Genomic DNA, 16348 nt, shown 5'->3' with positions numbered 1-16348 from the left:
CAACTTAAATCACACATGCAAAACACTAAGTACCTTTTCTCAGATGTGCACTGTCAGTGTCAGGAAGGGTTTGGTTCAAGCCCTGACCGATATATATATATATATATATATATATATATATATATATATATATATATATATCAAATATATATATATCAACTGTATGACACTAGAACAGTCATTAATAAATATTAGTTGACTGATAGTAACTCACTGATTGACTTACTTAACCTCACTTTTCCAAACAACTCTTTAAACACTATAAAACATTAGAGCTAGTGCCCAAGATGCACTAAGAGAATTACTTTCCTCACTGGAAGATACTTATGTCAATGAAATCACAGGCCCTACCATAAAAATAAAAAATAAAGATAATTGAAAAAATTAACCAAAAATGATTTAAACATAAATTATTATTATTTTGAAATATTTCTACAGTAATTTTTCAGTTGTGTCTGACTTTTTTTGATCCCATTTTGGAGTTTTCTTGTCAAGGATACAATAGTGATTTGCCAAATCCCTCTCCAGCTCATTTTACAATTAGGGAATGTTGGTGAACAGTGTTAGGTGACTTACCTACAGTCACACAGCTAATAAGTGTCTGAGGCCACTTGTAAATTCAGCAAGATGAATCCTCCTGATTTCAAACCTAGTACTCTTTCCTCAGGGCCATGTAGCTCCCCCATTAACTATAGAAATGAGACCTATTATTGGGAATAGCTAATTAACAGATATTGTATTGCATGATATTTTAAACATGGTCACAGTCAAAAAATATAACTTTTTGTCTCTATAAGGTTTTACTATCTAAACATACATAATTCAGAAGTTTTATTTATTATTTAAAGCATAACATTGAAATTAAGACAAAGATATTATATATTAGAGAAATGGTGATGTGATTTTTTAAAAGAGATCTCATATGTTAACTTTTAGGAATATCTACTGGATTTAAATTTATGAAAAAATGGGCTTATATCATATTTTATTTGTTCAAAATGCTTTATGTTTAGATAATATGTGACAAGGTAACTGATCTAATTATTGGATTAATAGCATTTTATTTACAAAATCTGATCCTTATGTTTATAAAATTAGTCTGAAAAATCTTTTATTAAAGTCTTAAAGGGTAGATACTCCCTCATAGGTGTAAATTAGACTATGAGAACCACTCTTCCCCCAAATGATATCCAATGAACATGGAAGAAGTTGATATTTATTTCAGAGTAAGAGAGAATACTAAATTACCTTACTGCTATCATAACAGCTGTGTACCAGCTGAGGAAGTGAGGAAGTTTTGAAGAGATTGAATTATTCCCTGATCCTCTACACACACACCCTCCCAATTTGTTACTCTTCATTTTCAGATCAGCATCCTGACTTTTCTTTCAACTTCTCTTCCTGTTTGCCTTTAGGGAGAAGCCTCCAGTAGGGGACTCTCACTGAAAAACTTCATGGAAGATGTGAGTTTTAAGGCAGCCTGAAAACAGTTTCTATTAATTGTCCATTGATTTAATGTTTGCCTCCACTGCCCACATGTTATAAATAATACTCATCTTATCAAAAGCATTATCAGTTGCCAGAAGAAATGCAAAAGCAATAGACTTCATTTTCCATAATGGAAATCCCCTCTGCATTAAATCATCCTTGTAATCTGTGTTGTAACTATTTTCAGTACTAATCATGTTAATAACCAGAATCCTAATCACATAATGAGATCTTCTTTCCTCCCTCCCTCCCTTCCTCCTTTCCTTTCTTCTTTCTTTCCTTCTTTTCTTCCTTCCTTCTTTCCTTCCTTTCTTCCTTTCTCCCTCCAATTATTGTATGAGTGTCTATAATAAATAATTTCAGGGCTACAAGATATTCAAAAATTGTTATAGTTGGACTATTCCACTATTCCTGCCCTAATTCAATTATCTGACTTAATTGGATGTTGGGTTAGAAGTCAGAGAAAATGTCTTTACATGACTTTTGAGGGGCTATAAATCAATAAACATTTTTGAAGACGTGAGGAGTGTGTAATAGGACTTCTCTGTCTGGCTAGATAGAATTCTTAGTGGCTGTTTTCTTTTCCTAACACTTCCTCAGGGAAAACTGTTGTGTCAAGACTCTCTCACTTATTGTTATGAGGACTGGCTATTCCTTTCCTGAATGTTGCTTCTTTGGGAATTACATGATCAATGTTGAGTTGAGGAAAGGATTAGAAGAAAAAGTTCTCTACTATTCTTTCAATGTCTTATTTTAACATTCAAATTTGAAGCCTATGAAGTCCTTGTAAAAATAAGATGGAGATTAGAGCTTGCAATGAAAGAAAGAGAATATACAAAAAGGCATAAGTTAAAATAAGACAAAAAGAGAAAACAGAATTACAAGCAGGAAAAGCTAGATAGGACAGGAGAATTGATATTAATTTGGTATAGAAAGTTAGGAGAAGATTAAAGAAGTATAGTGAATACTTATATGGAGGTACAAATACGTCAAGTTCCTTTTGAAATGCAGAGATGCTTCAATAATAGAATCCCACTTTGAAGGCTTCACAATCCTTTTACATCCAGCTTTGACTCAGTTGTTGTTTAGTAGATTAGTTATGTGGAACTCTGTAATGCCTTCTGGGGTTTTCTTGACAAAGATACTAGAGGGGTTTGCCATTTCCTTCTCCAGCTCACTCTACAAATGAAAAAAACTGAGGCAAACAGGTTTAAGTGACTTATCCAGGATCATACAAATCATAAATTTCTGAAGTAAGATTTGAATTTAGGTCCTCCTGACTCCAGGGCTAATACTCTAATCTCTGTGCCATCTAGCTGCTCCTTGGCAAAGGACACATCCCACTGCAATTAAAAAATATGGAGAAAAGGAGGAAGAGAGAGAGAGAAGAGAGAGAGAGAGAGAGAGAGAGAGAGAGAGAGAGAGAGAGAGAGAGAAACACAGAGAAACAGAGAGATGCAGACAGGAGGGAGAGAGAGAGAGAGAGAGAGAGAGAGAGAGAGAGAGAGAGAGAGAGAAACACAGAGAAACACAGAGAAACACAGAGATGTAGACAGGGAGGGAGAGAGGGGAGAGAGAGAGAGAGAGAGAGAGAAACACAGAGAAACACAGAGATGTAGACAGGGAGGGAGAGAGGGAGAGAGAGAGAGAGAGAGAGAGAGAGAGAGAGAGAGAAAGAGAGAGAGAGAGAAGAGTCAGAGAGACACAGAGAGAGAATGAATATGGCCTTATATAGGTCTTTTTCTATAGATTAATTGCCCTCTTACTATGGAAGAATTAATTGGGTGAAGTACATGTGTTTGTTTTAAAGGATAAATGCTACTCAAACTTCTAGCCCTTTTAGGAGAAAATTAATCCCACTCCTAGAATTCTGAATATAATAGCTGAGCTTTATATCCTTCCCTATCTCACCATCCTGTAACATGTTCTGATGAATTTTTTTCAGAAGAATCCTTTTCTTTTGAAATTAGATAAGGATTCCCTTGTATAGTACTTGGACAAAACTGATTAAATAAATCACAGCCTAACAGAAAGTTTGGTGAAATGTAAAAGAATAATGCGTAGCTCTTAGCAAAATCATTAGAATTTTGTTTTTGTTTTAATTTTTTATTATAATTATTTGTTGTGGGAAGGAACGGGAATGAATTTAATTTCTGTAGTCATTCCAGCAAGTTAACATGCTTAAATTTCCCAAGCGTGTGTGTATGATTCAAAGCACTTTTTTCTTCCCTCAATCTTTGGACTCACCCGATATTTTTACATAATTTCAGTGTTGTTGGTAATTGAGTTAACAAATGATAATCCTTGACAACAAAACTATAAACAAGTTATAATGAATGAATTTGGAATACCCTATTTCCTGTCTACAAATATGAATACTTTCAGTATTACATACACATATCTCAAAATCTGTTGTGACAGTGGCAGTCATAAACCACAGAGGCCCTGTTGGCCTGCCTTTCCCTTTGTGTCTTTTGGCTTTATTCACTCTAGTTGTCTTCTCTCATGCTATGAAAATCAACCTAAAAATAAAGTGTTTTTCCCCCTTTGGGTATGCCAGTTTTCACTAAAACTGACTTTGTAAACATTTGTTTTTATTTAGTACACACAACTCAAGCAGTCAATCAATAAGCACTTATTAAAAGTGCTCCATGCCATTGTGCTAACAGCACAAAACAATAAGCTATAGTGCTTATATTTTCATTCTTTTCTTCCTATTCCTGCTACAACTTGGACAACTAAATTCAGATCAAAGTCTTTCCTTCGTAATTTATTCTCACATGAAGAAACAACTGCAATCACATGAAATCAAGAATTTCTATTTAAACTTAAATCAATGCCAAGAGGACGATAAAGACCAAACTTAAATCCAAGTTGGACTTGGCTCACATATTGCACTATACTTGCTAACTATTATATGGTGTTTTAAGTTTACAAAGGGATGTATACACTTAGATAATTTGAATTTTCTAAGGTATATAGATATTATCTTATAGATACATTACATATAAGAAATACAAGTATTTCTATGCCCATGAGGAAACTGAAACTTAGAAAAGTTATGATTTGATGACTGTAAAAAACAGTTCACCCATGGCTTCTCGTCTCATAATCAATGCTTTTTTTTTTAGGGGGGATGGAGACATTAGGGTTAAATGACTTACCCAGGGCCATACAGATAGAAAAAAAAACTCTTTGTATCCTCAGTTCTTAATATAGTATTTAGCACATAATAATGTTAGCTAACTGACTGACTCTGGCATATCTGTTAGCAAATGGGAAAGATTTAGTAGAAAAGATGAGATGAAGGCTGAGGAGAGACAGGTCTAAGGTATATTTGAATTTAGGTTTTCTTGACTCCAGGTCTGACACTCTATCCCCTGAAACACTCTATCTGCCCATCAGTACTTTTTTTTTTTTTTTAAATACCACCATTGTCAGAAAAAAAAGCTTTGACTTTTCAGTACAATTCACATCAAACTGATTGCATGTGTACTTTGTGTAATAATAATAACTTATATTTATATATTGCTTCACAATTTTCGATTTGAGTTTCTTAAAAGCCTTGTGAGGTAAGTAGGACAGGGCAGGACAAGTATTATCCCATTTTACAGAGAATATTTAATATATATTTAGTAACTGTGTAACTCTGGCAAGTGATTTAATTTCTCTGTGCCTCATTCACCTGATTAATAAAAGGAGGAAATGAGATGAATGGTCTATAAGGACCCTTCAAATTTTAAAGTTATGATTCTGTGATCTTATGCTCTATTATTACTTTATATTTTCTTAGTTTGATAGTGAAGACAGAGAAGGACTTGGGAAGACGCTGATTGGAATCAGGGCTTGTCTGTCTGCAAATGAATGAATATAACTGGTTATATCAAATGTGACTTTGCTACAGAAATATTACTAAAAGGTTTTAATTTTTAATGTATATATAAGTTTAGGACATAAATAGGAAAATAATTAATAAAATCCTAAATACTTTAGTAAATGTTTTTATTGATGTTTATTTTGAGTAATTGTTTATTCTTCAAAATTTCATTTCTTATTCCTAAAAATTCAAAAGGTTATTTCTTCGCAAGCTTGTGCCCATAAGCCCACCTTTTATGTTTAGGCCAGATAATAACCTCTTATTTAACTAAAATGAATGAGGCCATCTAAAAGGAATTGTCATGAATTCATCCTCCAAAACTTCTCATATATCCACACATTTTTCTTCTTTTCTTTTTGCCTTAGGAAAAGTTATCTGTTTCTTGAATTCCTTTGATGTATGCCCTTGATCCATCCTTTGCCAACTGTTTCAGTACATAAATCTAACTCTCAACATATCCTGCTTCCCACCTGCCTCTCCAATACCTTCATTCTTAACTTTTCTACTAAATCTTTCCCATTTGTTTACAAATATCCCAGTCAATTAGTCAGCTAGCTAGTATTTATTAAGCATCTCCCATGTGTTAGACAATGGGATATAAAGAAAAGTTTCTTCTATCCTATTTAGTTACCATTCTATCTCTTCTTTTTCATTGTCAAATGTCAAGAAAAAAAATTAGTGTATAACTTCCTTAGCCCCATCAAATCTAATTTCTTCCCCTACCACTGAAATTCCTGTCTTAAATTATGCCAGTTACCTCCTTATTAATTAATGCCCTTTTTAGCCTTCATCTTCTTTGAACTTTAGGCATCTTTCGACACTCTTGATCAATCCTGCCTTCTGTGAAGCATTTTTTTCTTTTGCTTTCCAGTGGAATGAAAGGTCTGGAAAGTTGTACATTACTACAAAACCTCCTTATAAGTGTAATGATGGATTATATATGTCTATTACTGGAAGTCCTGCCTAGACAAGTACAGAGAAGTTCATCATCAGAAGACTGGTCACCAGATGGTAGATTACTTTTATAGCCATAGCAAATTATGAAAACTAAATTGCTAAATGTTGTAGGGGTTGTAATCTGTATCGGTGGTTATTATGAAATCATGGATTCCTGAAGTATGAGTTATTTGTTGTAAGACAAAGATCTAAAACTCTAAGTTGCAGAACAGATGCTAATCTGTTGTCCTTGTAGAGAAACTTCCTCACTCAAATCTTCCCATACTGATGAAGTTATGATTCTAGTTTAAAAGAAAAAAAGTTTTTGTATAAATGGAATATCCCACTATAGGACTCTGTTCTGGATGTGTGTAGATGACATGACCCTACGTCATCTAAATCATTTGTCTCTCCCATTGCCTAATAAAATGCTATATAGACAGCAATTACTTAATAAATGATTGTTGGACTGAATTAAAAAATTCTAGAAGGCTAGATAGCACTGACTTTAGATTACAGAAGTATTATGTAAAACACTCAGCCTAATGGGTTTTAGTATACTAGTTTGCTTCTAAAAATGTTTGTTCTATTAAGAACCACTTAATCAAAAAGATGGGAGTCTAGGTAATTTGAGCCAGAATGTCTTAGATTTATTTTAAAGCCTTATTTGTTTTCCTACCTTGTCTATTCTAGGAAAATGTGGAATGTGAGGGGACAGATAGGAATTTAAAGGAGCTCTGATTGAATTCAAGCTATTAGTAGCTGTAGGATACAAGCAAACCATTTGAGTTCCATGGATCTTAGTTTTCTTATTTTTGAAGTTATTAGATTAGGTGATCTCTTAAGGTCCTTTTCTATTTCTAAATTTTGCTCCTATGATTTGTTATATTAAATACAAGTGGAGATTTATCATCTTTGTCCCATTAATCTGGTATTCATCTTGAAATATTAAGATATTAAAAAAGCAAATCTAAATAAATGTAAGCAACTATTTGTGCAAGACATTATGCTATGCATTATGGATATACTATCTGCATTGGATTAAAAAAGAAAAAAATGAAAGTTTTTGCCCTTAAGGAATTTAAATTTTACTAGATGGAAAATATAACATGTACACATTTAAGTGTAGCAGTGATGAGGTGGCGGTATTGATCAGGTTTTTTCAACCCTTCCTAACTGCCCCTATTGACTACTATTGACTTTTTGCTCAGATAGGTTTTCCAGAATAAACATTTTCATTTTCTTTCTTCTTTATGTTAACCTGAGCCTCTATTCAGAGACAGTATTTTACAAGCTACCTCAACTTTTAGATTTATCTCTTATCTTTTATCTGGGAACATTTGCCCATCAGTTACCTTCTTCCAACTTCATTCTTAATAATGATGAGAAAATGTGGATGGTTTATACTGTTTATAAAGAAAAACAAAGAAAGGTAAATAGACTTCTCCTCCAACCAGATGAAAAGGTTTCAGATCCCATGAAAATGATAGGATTATAGATAGGATTACTGTCTTGAGGGTCTTTTGTCCAAAAGTCTTTCAGCAAAATAGTTTTTGGCTATTGTACTCAGTGTCCCAACTGGTCCAATTCTTTGTGGAGTTTGCCTTTGCTTGATTTGTTTTCCTAGTTTCACAAGATTTCTATAAGTTACTTCTCTATAAATTCAAGCATTTTTCTACTCTTCCTCTTAGAGTTCATCTCCTGTATTCATTAAGTTTACTTTTAAAAGTCACCCAGTGTCATGTGAGGTCATTCTTTATCCTGTGACCTTACTTTCTGATTCACTGAAGGGATTCATTTGCATTTCACAGAGGTTTCATTTTACCTCATAAAGGTGTACTACTTATATTGGATGCATTTTTACAATTAGATTAATGCTTCCTTATCTGTCCCCTTTTTTATGATTTGGTTTGTGGGGGGGGGGGAAACAACTCTTTCTTTTGTATAGTACAAGATAAATTGAGTAAAGAAGGGGAAAAATGTATCACTTGTGAGTTTGGGGAAATGGCAGATTTGGGATAAGTTTGTTCCAGTTTGGCTGGAATGTAAAAATTCATAATATAAACAAAGAATGAAAAAGTAATAGTAAGACTAATTTTGAAGGGCCCTAAACATAAAAGAGGTTTATTATTGTTGTTGTTATTATTATTATTATTATTATCCTCTGGGAAATAACAAGCTACTGAAGATGTCTGAGTATGTTTTGCTCTTGGCAGGTCTAGCTCACGTTTTTTTGGCAGATCTAGCTTTGAATTTTGGGAATACCAGGGAAGTGAGAAGTATAATGTCATAGAAAAAACATTATTTTTCTGAATAGTGATAAGATCATATTTCTAGCAGAGAAGTTTTGATAAAGAAACACTAAATTTATCTGTAGGGGAATCTCTTGCATCAATTTGGACCAAGTTTTCAAAGAGACTAAAGACAGTGGTCCCTTTTATTCAGAGTGCCCCTTGAGTATGTAACTGAAGAATTACATAGGTAAGTAGAACAAATTCAAAGGTTTTAGCCCTCTTTCAAGTAGTCATTTTTGACTGATTAGTTGTTGACAGTTCAGCTGTCAATGTTCAGGCAATAAATAACATAATACTTGAAAATTAGAAAGAATCAGTTTTTTTTTATCCTGTCATTCCATAAATTCTCAATCAAAAAATCCTGTCTCAGTGCAATAGGGGAGTAACCCATATAGACCTATGCCTTTAGAAGATAGATTGTTGTGGCAGCTGTGTGGAATATAAATTGGAGAGGATAGAAACTAGATGCTGGGAAATCAATTAAGAAACTTTTAGAAAATTCCAGGAGGGAAGTGATGAGGACCTCAATAAAGGCAGTAACCATATATGTCAAAGTGGAGAGAAATGTATGGATAAAAGAAATATCGTGAAGAGAGAATCAGTAAGTCTTGGCAAGTGATTGAATATAAGGAGAGGGAAAAAGTTAAATTCATTCCCATTGTATATTTGGTTGACAGGAATGAAGTAGAAATCTCGAAAGAAATAGGGGAGTTTGAACAAGTTGAATTTGATATCTTGGCAGAACATCCAGATGAATCTGTATCTGTGCAACAAAAGTTAGTGATGGGTCCCCATGATGTTTGAACTGTTGTTCAGCAGAGATATTATGGATGGATATAGGAATTTGGGAGTTAATCTTCAGAAGATGATCACTGCACTCATGGTAGTTGATGGGATTTCCAGAAGAATGCATGAAGAGATAAAGGACCCAGAAAAGAAGTTTGGGACATACCCCAACAAGGGGGTAGAAAATGGTTTTGAAAGGGAGTGATGTCAACTAATTAGAAGGAGAACCAAGAAACAATAGTGTTCTGGAGAACAAAGGAAAGAAAGAGTATTTTAGAAGAAAGGAGTGGACAAAAATATAGAAGAACTGAGACAAAATTATCAGATTTAGCAATTAAGAGATCCCTTGTAGCTTTCAAGATCATTGTCATAATTAGAATTAAAACAGAAACAGGTAGCTACAATGATTAGTTTTGCCAGATATAAACTATTCAAATACAAAAGTTTTAGGAAAGAAAGTCATCTTCTACTCCTTTGGTGATACAAATGACTGCTGGATTGTATTTAAAGCCTGTGAATTAACTCTCTAAGTGGATTGACAAATGCCAGCATTTAAAAAAAAAAAAACAAAAAAAAAAAAAAAAAAAAAACGTAAAACACAGACGTTAGTGGAGAGTAGAATAATGTGTTGACTAGGGAATATAAATTGCTCATATGATTTGATTCTCAGCATGTCTATACCATGGATATTTTCATTAACTGTAATTCATAGTAATTAAGGAAAAAAGTCTAACATACAGTGAATTGAGTTCTAGACCTGCAGTCAATAATGACAGGCTTTAAAGTCCACCTTTGACATTTTCTACTTGTGTGACCATAGACAAGATGCTTATCCACACTGAGCCCCAGTTTCCCTATCTTTAAAACTGGGCTAATAGTACCTGTTGTCCCTCTCTATGGGTTTTTGTGAGGTTTATTTGAAATAATATTCAGTGTTGCCAAAGTCTATAGTTAAAATATTTTATAAACATTAAAATACTGTATTGATACTGATTCTTTTCTTATTAATAGGATCCTCTTTAAAAGAAATCCCTAGAAATATCATCCAAAAGTGTTCATTGGTCTTTGAAAGATTATGTTTATAATCTTTCACAGCTTAAGATTGTCCCAGAACAATTTTTTAGTAAGTTAGCAAAGATTAACATGTCAGCTGTTAAGTTTTTTAAAAATGTTCACAATTTTAGCTTCATGACCCCTATCAAAAAGAATTACAAGTTGTCTGCTGATCTGAGTTCTTGCACACATGCAGGCCTGCCTGTTGGCATGTTGAGTACAAGCAGGTGTGTTGTATTACTTGTTCTGTTCAAGGATGAATTGAAGTAAAATATTTTTAAAATATCGATAGAAAGAGTTTCATTATGTCTTTAAAACCAATAATTCAATGCTCAGTAAAATTCTTCCCAAACTACAGATTTCAGACATTTAATATTTCCTTTTGTACTTTATGTAACCCACTACAAAACAGAGAAAAGCTGAATGTTGCTTATCTCTTTAGGAGCAAAGCCATTGCAGCTGGGAAAAAAAATCCCTATTATTGCCTAATATCTTTAGTTAGGATAAGAAGAGGCATAGAACAGATTTATATGTTATGTCTTTTCTGGTACAAGCAGGCCTTAGTATTTAAGTTCAAAGGCTAAATAGCTCACAATGATCTGTCTTTTATGTAAAATTTTTGTTTTCATGATCACTTCCAACCTATCTATTCCCAAGAAGGTTTAAGTTTGATTTCATCAAAGAGAAAATGCACAAAACATCAAAGAAACAAAAAGCAAAACAAAACAAAGCTTCAAATGCTCTATTCTTGAAAGTCATAACAAGTGAAAGTGGTTTTATTTTTATTTACAAAAAATTTACTTTTAAAATCACAAGTCCAAGGTTCTTCTTCACCCTCTTATTCATCTACCACAATGATACACAGCATTAGTATAAAAGTATATTGGAAGGAATATCTGACACATTTCAATAAACTGTCCCAAATTATGAATTTAAAAAATAACTCCAGAGTAAAACAACAATAGAAACATGAAAATAAACATTAGGTCAAGTGTCAAGATTATAACTTCCTGAAGTAGGAAGTTATGGCATGTGTTTCTTGGTATTCAGCAGGAATTCAATTTATTGTGGGAACCTATCAGTATTTATGTCTAATGAATATTTTAGACGAAGAGAAATATATTTAGATTTGGACTAGAACAAATTGCCTGTGAAATCCTTTGAATGAACAAATGCAAAAGCATTTAAGCAATTACTATATTCAAGACAATGGAAATATTAGGTACAAAAAGCAAGATAAACTCTGCACTTAAAGAGCATTCTAACTGGGGAAGACAACCCATTTGGGATAGGGGTGAGGTGGCCAGGATGGCTTGTATTAGTTAGCACTGTTAAAACAAAAAGTAGAAAATATGAGGGAGGGGCACTATGGTAGATCTGAGTCAGAGTAGATTTGGAGTTCCATGGGAGACAGTGGTTGGGATGTAGGAACTTGACATGAAAATTGGGAAAAAGCATTGGGGCAGGTCTGAGCTCAGGTTATTATGGTGAATGTGTGATCAATTACAATCCCTAAAGTACATATAGATGGAGTGCTAGTCAAAGATGGAAGTCCAGGCTAATAGAATAAAGAAGATGAGATTCTATGATATTCACTTGACTAGCCTGTGTTCAACTTTTAAATGAAGGCCCCACCAAAGAACTCAACAATAGGAGAAGGGAGCCAGAGGAGCAGAGGGATGTTCCAGAGTGAGAAGACAGTTGAATCATAACAGCAAAATTTGGGCAGGCAGAAGCACAGCCAGAAGAAGAATTAATTAAGAAAATAATGCATAAGGTACCTGATGTGCTAAAAGACACGCACAGTTGAAAACATCTCACATCTTTCCCTAGTCACTCTTTCTTTTATTCTATGGATTCTCATGCCCTGAAATAACATAGTCATAGACATTTTAAGTTCCAAGATAGAGAAGAGCTCATAATGATCTAATACAAACAGATTTGCTGAATGTGAAGAATTGAACTTTTGCTCAGATTTTCCTGAACCCCTTGACATCATTACCCTATAATCTGACTCTATCAAACCCATCTACCAGCACCTACTGGTCCCCAATATAAAATTTTTTCTCCAGTGAGGCTCATACCTTTCCTACTCCTTGAAAATAGTATATTTTTTCTATGACTTTATCTTCCTCTATTGCACTTGATACATTAGTAGAGGCTCAAAAAATATTTGATGAATTGGGGAAAAAAATCATTCTGGCTGCTTCTAAAACAGAAACATGGAACTCATTCATAAGAGAGTTCCTTTGTGGAATTAGCATGATTACACTTCTAAAATGAGTAACAAGAAGGACATAAAATATTAATTCAGGAAATAACACACATAGAATATTTTAATCCCTGTGGTAAGGCTCTAAATCTTATTAAAAGGTAAACTCAAAGAGGAAAATGAGCCCAGACTGATGTGAAAGTAATTAAAGCATAGGGTATTTGGTTCATGGAACCTAAAGTATTCATCCACATGCACAATTGGTCCACCTGTACATTTGTATCTAATGTGAATTCACTCTCTTGCAGGAGAATTCTTTAAAGAATTTGCAGCTTGTTCATCAGCCATGGATTTTACCAAGTGACACAGAAAGTGAAGGACTTGAAGCAGAGCAAGATAAATGTGAGTAGAGATTGTGATTTGTTAACAAAGGACACATTGCCTGAGGAAATGTATTTCTCAGGGCCATAGAGCCCAACTGTATAAATTTGTACATATGCAGATGCATAATAAATGAATAATATGCATATGTGCACTAGCACACATACAAGTTCCCTCAAACAATGAGCAAACTTGACTAGAGAACAAGATAAGGCAGATGATATTTGGACCCTATAAATCTTGATTCCATGAAGTTTTAGTTGTGGTTTCAGGTTCATCCATACCTATGAATTAGCTTTCTGGAAAATGCACCAACCTCAAAAATGGAATTTTTCTACCTCCCCCACTAATGCCTATAATGTAGTTGCATGAAAAGTGAATCTATAAAATCTGTAATCTGTAAAAATATTTTAATGGGGTAGTGAAGATAAATTATGATTATTAAAGGATCTTAAAATACACAGTTCCCAGATATCAAAAGAAAAGTTAAAGACCATGTCGGTCTGATGACGAAGCCAAAGAATTGACTGAGATGGGCATTATTGTCCTGAGGTCACAAAATAAATACATATTGCCACCAGGAAAAGAGCCCAAGTCTCCTGATTTTTTACCTATTCAAACAATATCATCAAGAAGTAGTTCTTACTCGATTTTTTAAAATGATGATTATTCTAAACAGTAGTCCTGTTTTCGGTGATGGCATCAGAAAATGCATTGTTACATAGATGGGTTCAGTAGTCCTAGTTTACAAAACTGCATAAAAAATAGCCCTTAAAATAAAGCATCTAAATTAAAGTCAGCATCAAAAGCACCCTTCTGAAGAATGAAAATTAAACATAATAGTCTGATTATTTTATTAAAGACAATGAAATTGGAAATTCATCTCTTTCCCCAGTCCTTAAAGCCAAAAATCTCAGTTGCATAACATAATGGATATGATAATAGCAAGAGGCAGCATAGTATAGTGGTTAGAATGCCAGACTTGTAGTCAGGAAGACTAGGAATAGAATTTTGTCTCTGTTTTATACTAATTATATGAAAGAGCAAATCACTTAACCTCTTAATATCCCAGGCGTTTGAAGAATGTTTATTTATTTTTGCTGAGGCAATTGGGGCTAAGTGACTTCCCCAGGATCACATAGCTAGGAAGTGTTAAGTGTATGAGGTCAAATTTGAACTCAGGTCTTCCTAGTGTTTTATGCACCCACCATCTAGCTGCCCCTCAAAGAGTATAAGTTAAAGTGAAGTTGCATTGGTTGAGAGATTTTTCCATAATAAGAATTCTTTGCACTATTGAAATCACAAATTTAGATTCCCTCCTACCCTTCTATATACAGGCATGTATACACCTACATACATATGCACATACACACAAACTCCCCAAAACAATTGGTAAACTTGATTAGAAAACATGTAAAGACAAACAGCACACAAATGCTTATATAGATATGCACATATATCTGTATATATGTATGTATAGGGGTTCTAGACTTGTGATATGACATGTGTAATGGCATAATAAAGAGATCCTTATCTCTACTCTGTAATTCAGTATATGATAGCTTCCTTCCATTGTAAAACCACAAAAATAATTTCCTATATTTTCTAAATTTCTAAATTTTCTTTTCCCCCTTCCTTTCCATTATTTTTTCTACTCCTTCCTTCCTTCCTTCCTTCCTTCCTTCCTTCTTTCCTTCCTTCCTTCTTTCCTTCCTTCCTTCTTTCCTTCCTTCCTTCTTTCCTTCCTTCCTTCCTTCCTTCTTTCCTTCCTTCCTTCTCTCCCTTCTTTCTTCCCTCCCTTCCTTTCCTCTCTCCTTCTCATCCTTCCTTCCTTTCTTTTTTTCTTTTAAAATAGCCAGGATAATAATTTGTAATTAAAATATAAAATACTTGTCAGATTAATCTGGCAAAAGATTTACATGTTTAATATAATTTAATGTTGATTTAATGTGTATATATACATACACAAAAACACTCTAATATAAGTTTGCTCAAGGACCTGTCAATCACTATAAAGTAGGTCACTCTTGTACTAACTTAACTGTAGACCCAGAACCAAGATGGTTTGATCTCAGTAGTATTGTGCAGGGAGGTGACATTTGAGAACAGTAAATTATTTGAAAGAAAAATCAGATTTAAAAATAATTATGTGGTAATAACAGCCATCTGGAGTTGGAATGCTAGTGTTATGGCCAAACCCTCAACTGAGCAAAAACTGCTGTAAAATAGTGGCCATCAACAGCCAGGTGCTGGAACATCTGTACAACGAAAAGCCACCAAGGGGCCTGGCATCCAGACCATTACTATGTCTTGGTGTCTATGGTTTTAGAGCAGCTGGCAAGATGTGGATGGATGATCTGCCTTTTTTTTCCCAGAGGAAAGTAATAAAGGACACATAAATCTGCATGGACCCTGTACATTTGATTTAGAGGCCTATGAGTTCAAAATTTATGAGTGTGGGCTGAAGAGGTAGAGATTCATCTCTTCAACAGTAACACCTGTTCTTTGACACAGATTTTTATAAATTGTATTTGGGCAGTGTTTACAGCATTCTTTGACTTCTTTTGAGGCAACACCACCAAGGTGTAAAGATGTTCTTATGGTTTATCTGGATCTTTTCAGAGAAGTTTTCACCTCTTTTTTTTTTTTCTTCACATCATTATATAGTAAAAATAAGTGAAAGAATGTTTAGAATGATGTTTTTTTATTCCAAGAATTTTTTCTATTTATCAGATATGGTAAAAATATATATCTGTGACTATTATGTAGGAAAAATAAACTTGTATAACTATAATCCAACTAAATAAAGCTCTAAATTTAACTCAGAAAGAATAGTTTTCATAAGATTTTAGAGCTAGAAAGATGACTAGAGATCTGATAATCTTATCTTCTTTTTTATATATGGAAATGGAAACTCAAAGAGATTATATAACTAAACCAAAACCACATAGCTATTAGACACAGAGCTCAGAATAAAACCTAAGGTTTCTGATTCCTAGGTCACCAGACCTTCCATTCCAGTATGCTATCTTCTTCCAGGAGCTCTTATTATTATCTTTCTGAAGTTGTCTCTGTCTCTGTCTCTGTCATTTCTGTCATTTTCTATATCTGTGTCTATATCTTTCTCTCTCTCTCCCTCTCTCCCTCTCTCCCTTTCTCCTTCTCTCTCTCTCTCTTTCTCTCTCTCTCTCTCTCTCTCTCTCTCTCTCTCTCTCTCTCTCTCTCTCTCTCTCTCTCTCTCTCTCTTTCTCTCTCCCTCCATATATATATGTATATATGCATGTATATACATATATATACTGTGTATATGTGTGTATTGGT

The 16348-nt window shown here is 33.8% G+C and overlaps 1 protein-coding gene across 4 annotated transcripts in view; it reads left to right on the top strand.

Moving 5' to 3' along the window:
- C1H8orf34 (chromosome 1 C8orf34 homolog) overlaps positions 1-14045 on the top strand; it is a 394007-nt gene extending 379962 nt beyond the window's left edge. Inside the window, exons 13-14 of one of the 4 annotated variants that reach the window (XM_031946288.1) lie at positions 1416-1463; positions 12955-14045. In XM_031946288.1, the coding sequence (XP_031802148.1) occupies positions 1416-1463; positions 12955-13056 (150 nt within the window). In that variant the 3' untranslated portion in view covers positions 13057-14045. The remainder of the gene's footprint in view (positions 1-1415; positions 1464-12954) is intronic. The other 3 variants (XM_031946289.1, XM_031946286.1, XM_031946287.1) reach the window with 3 other exon arrangements.
- The last annotated feature ends 2303 nt before the right edge of the window (positions 14046-16348 follow it).

The sequence above is a fragment of the Sarcophilus harrisii genome, chromosome 1 (genome assembly GCF_902635505.1).
Source record: "Sarcophilus harrisii chromosome 1, mSarHar1.11, whole genome shotgun sequence".
Classification (NCBI taxonomy): domain Eukaryota; kingdom Metazoa; phylum Chordata; class Mammalia; order Dasyuromorphia; family Dasyuridae; genus Sarcophilus; species Sarcophilus harrisii.
The sequence above is the reverse complement of the archived record's forward strand: the minus strand, read 5'-3'. Positions and strand labels throughout refer to the sequence as shown.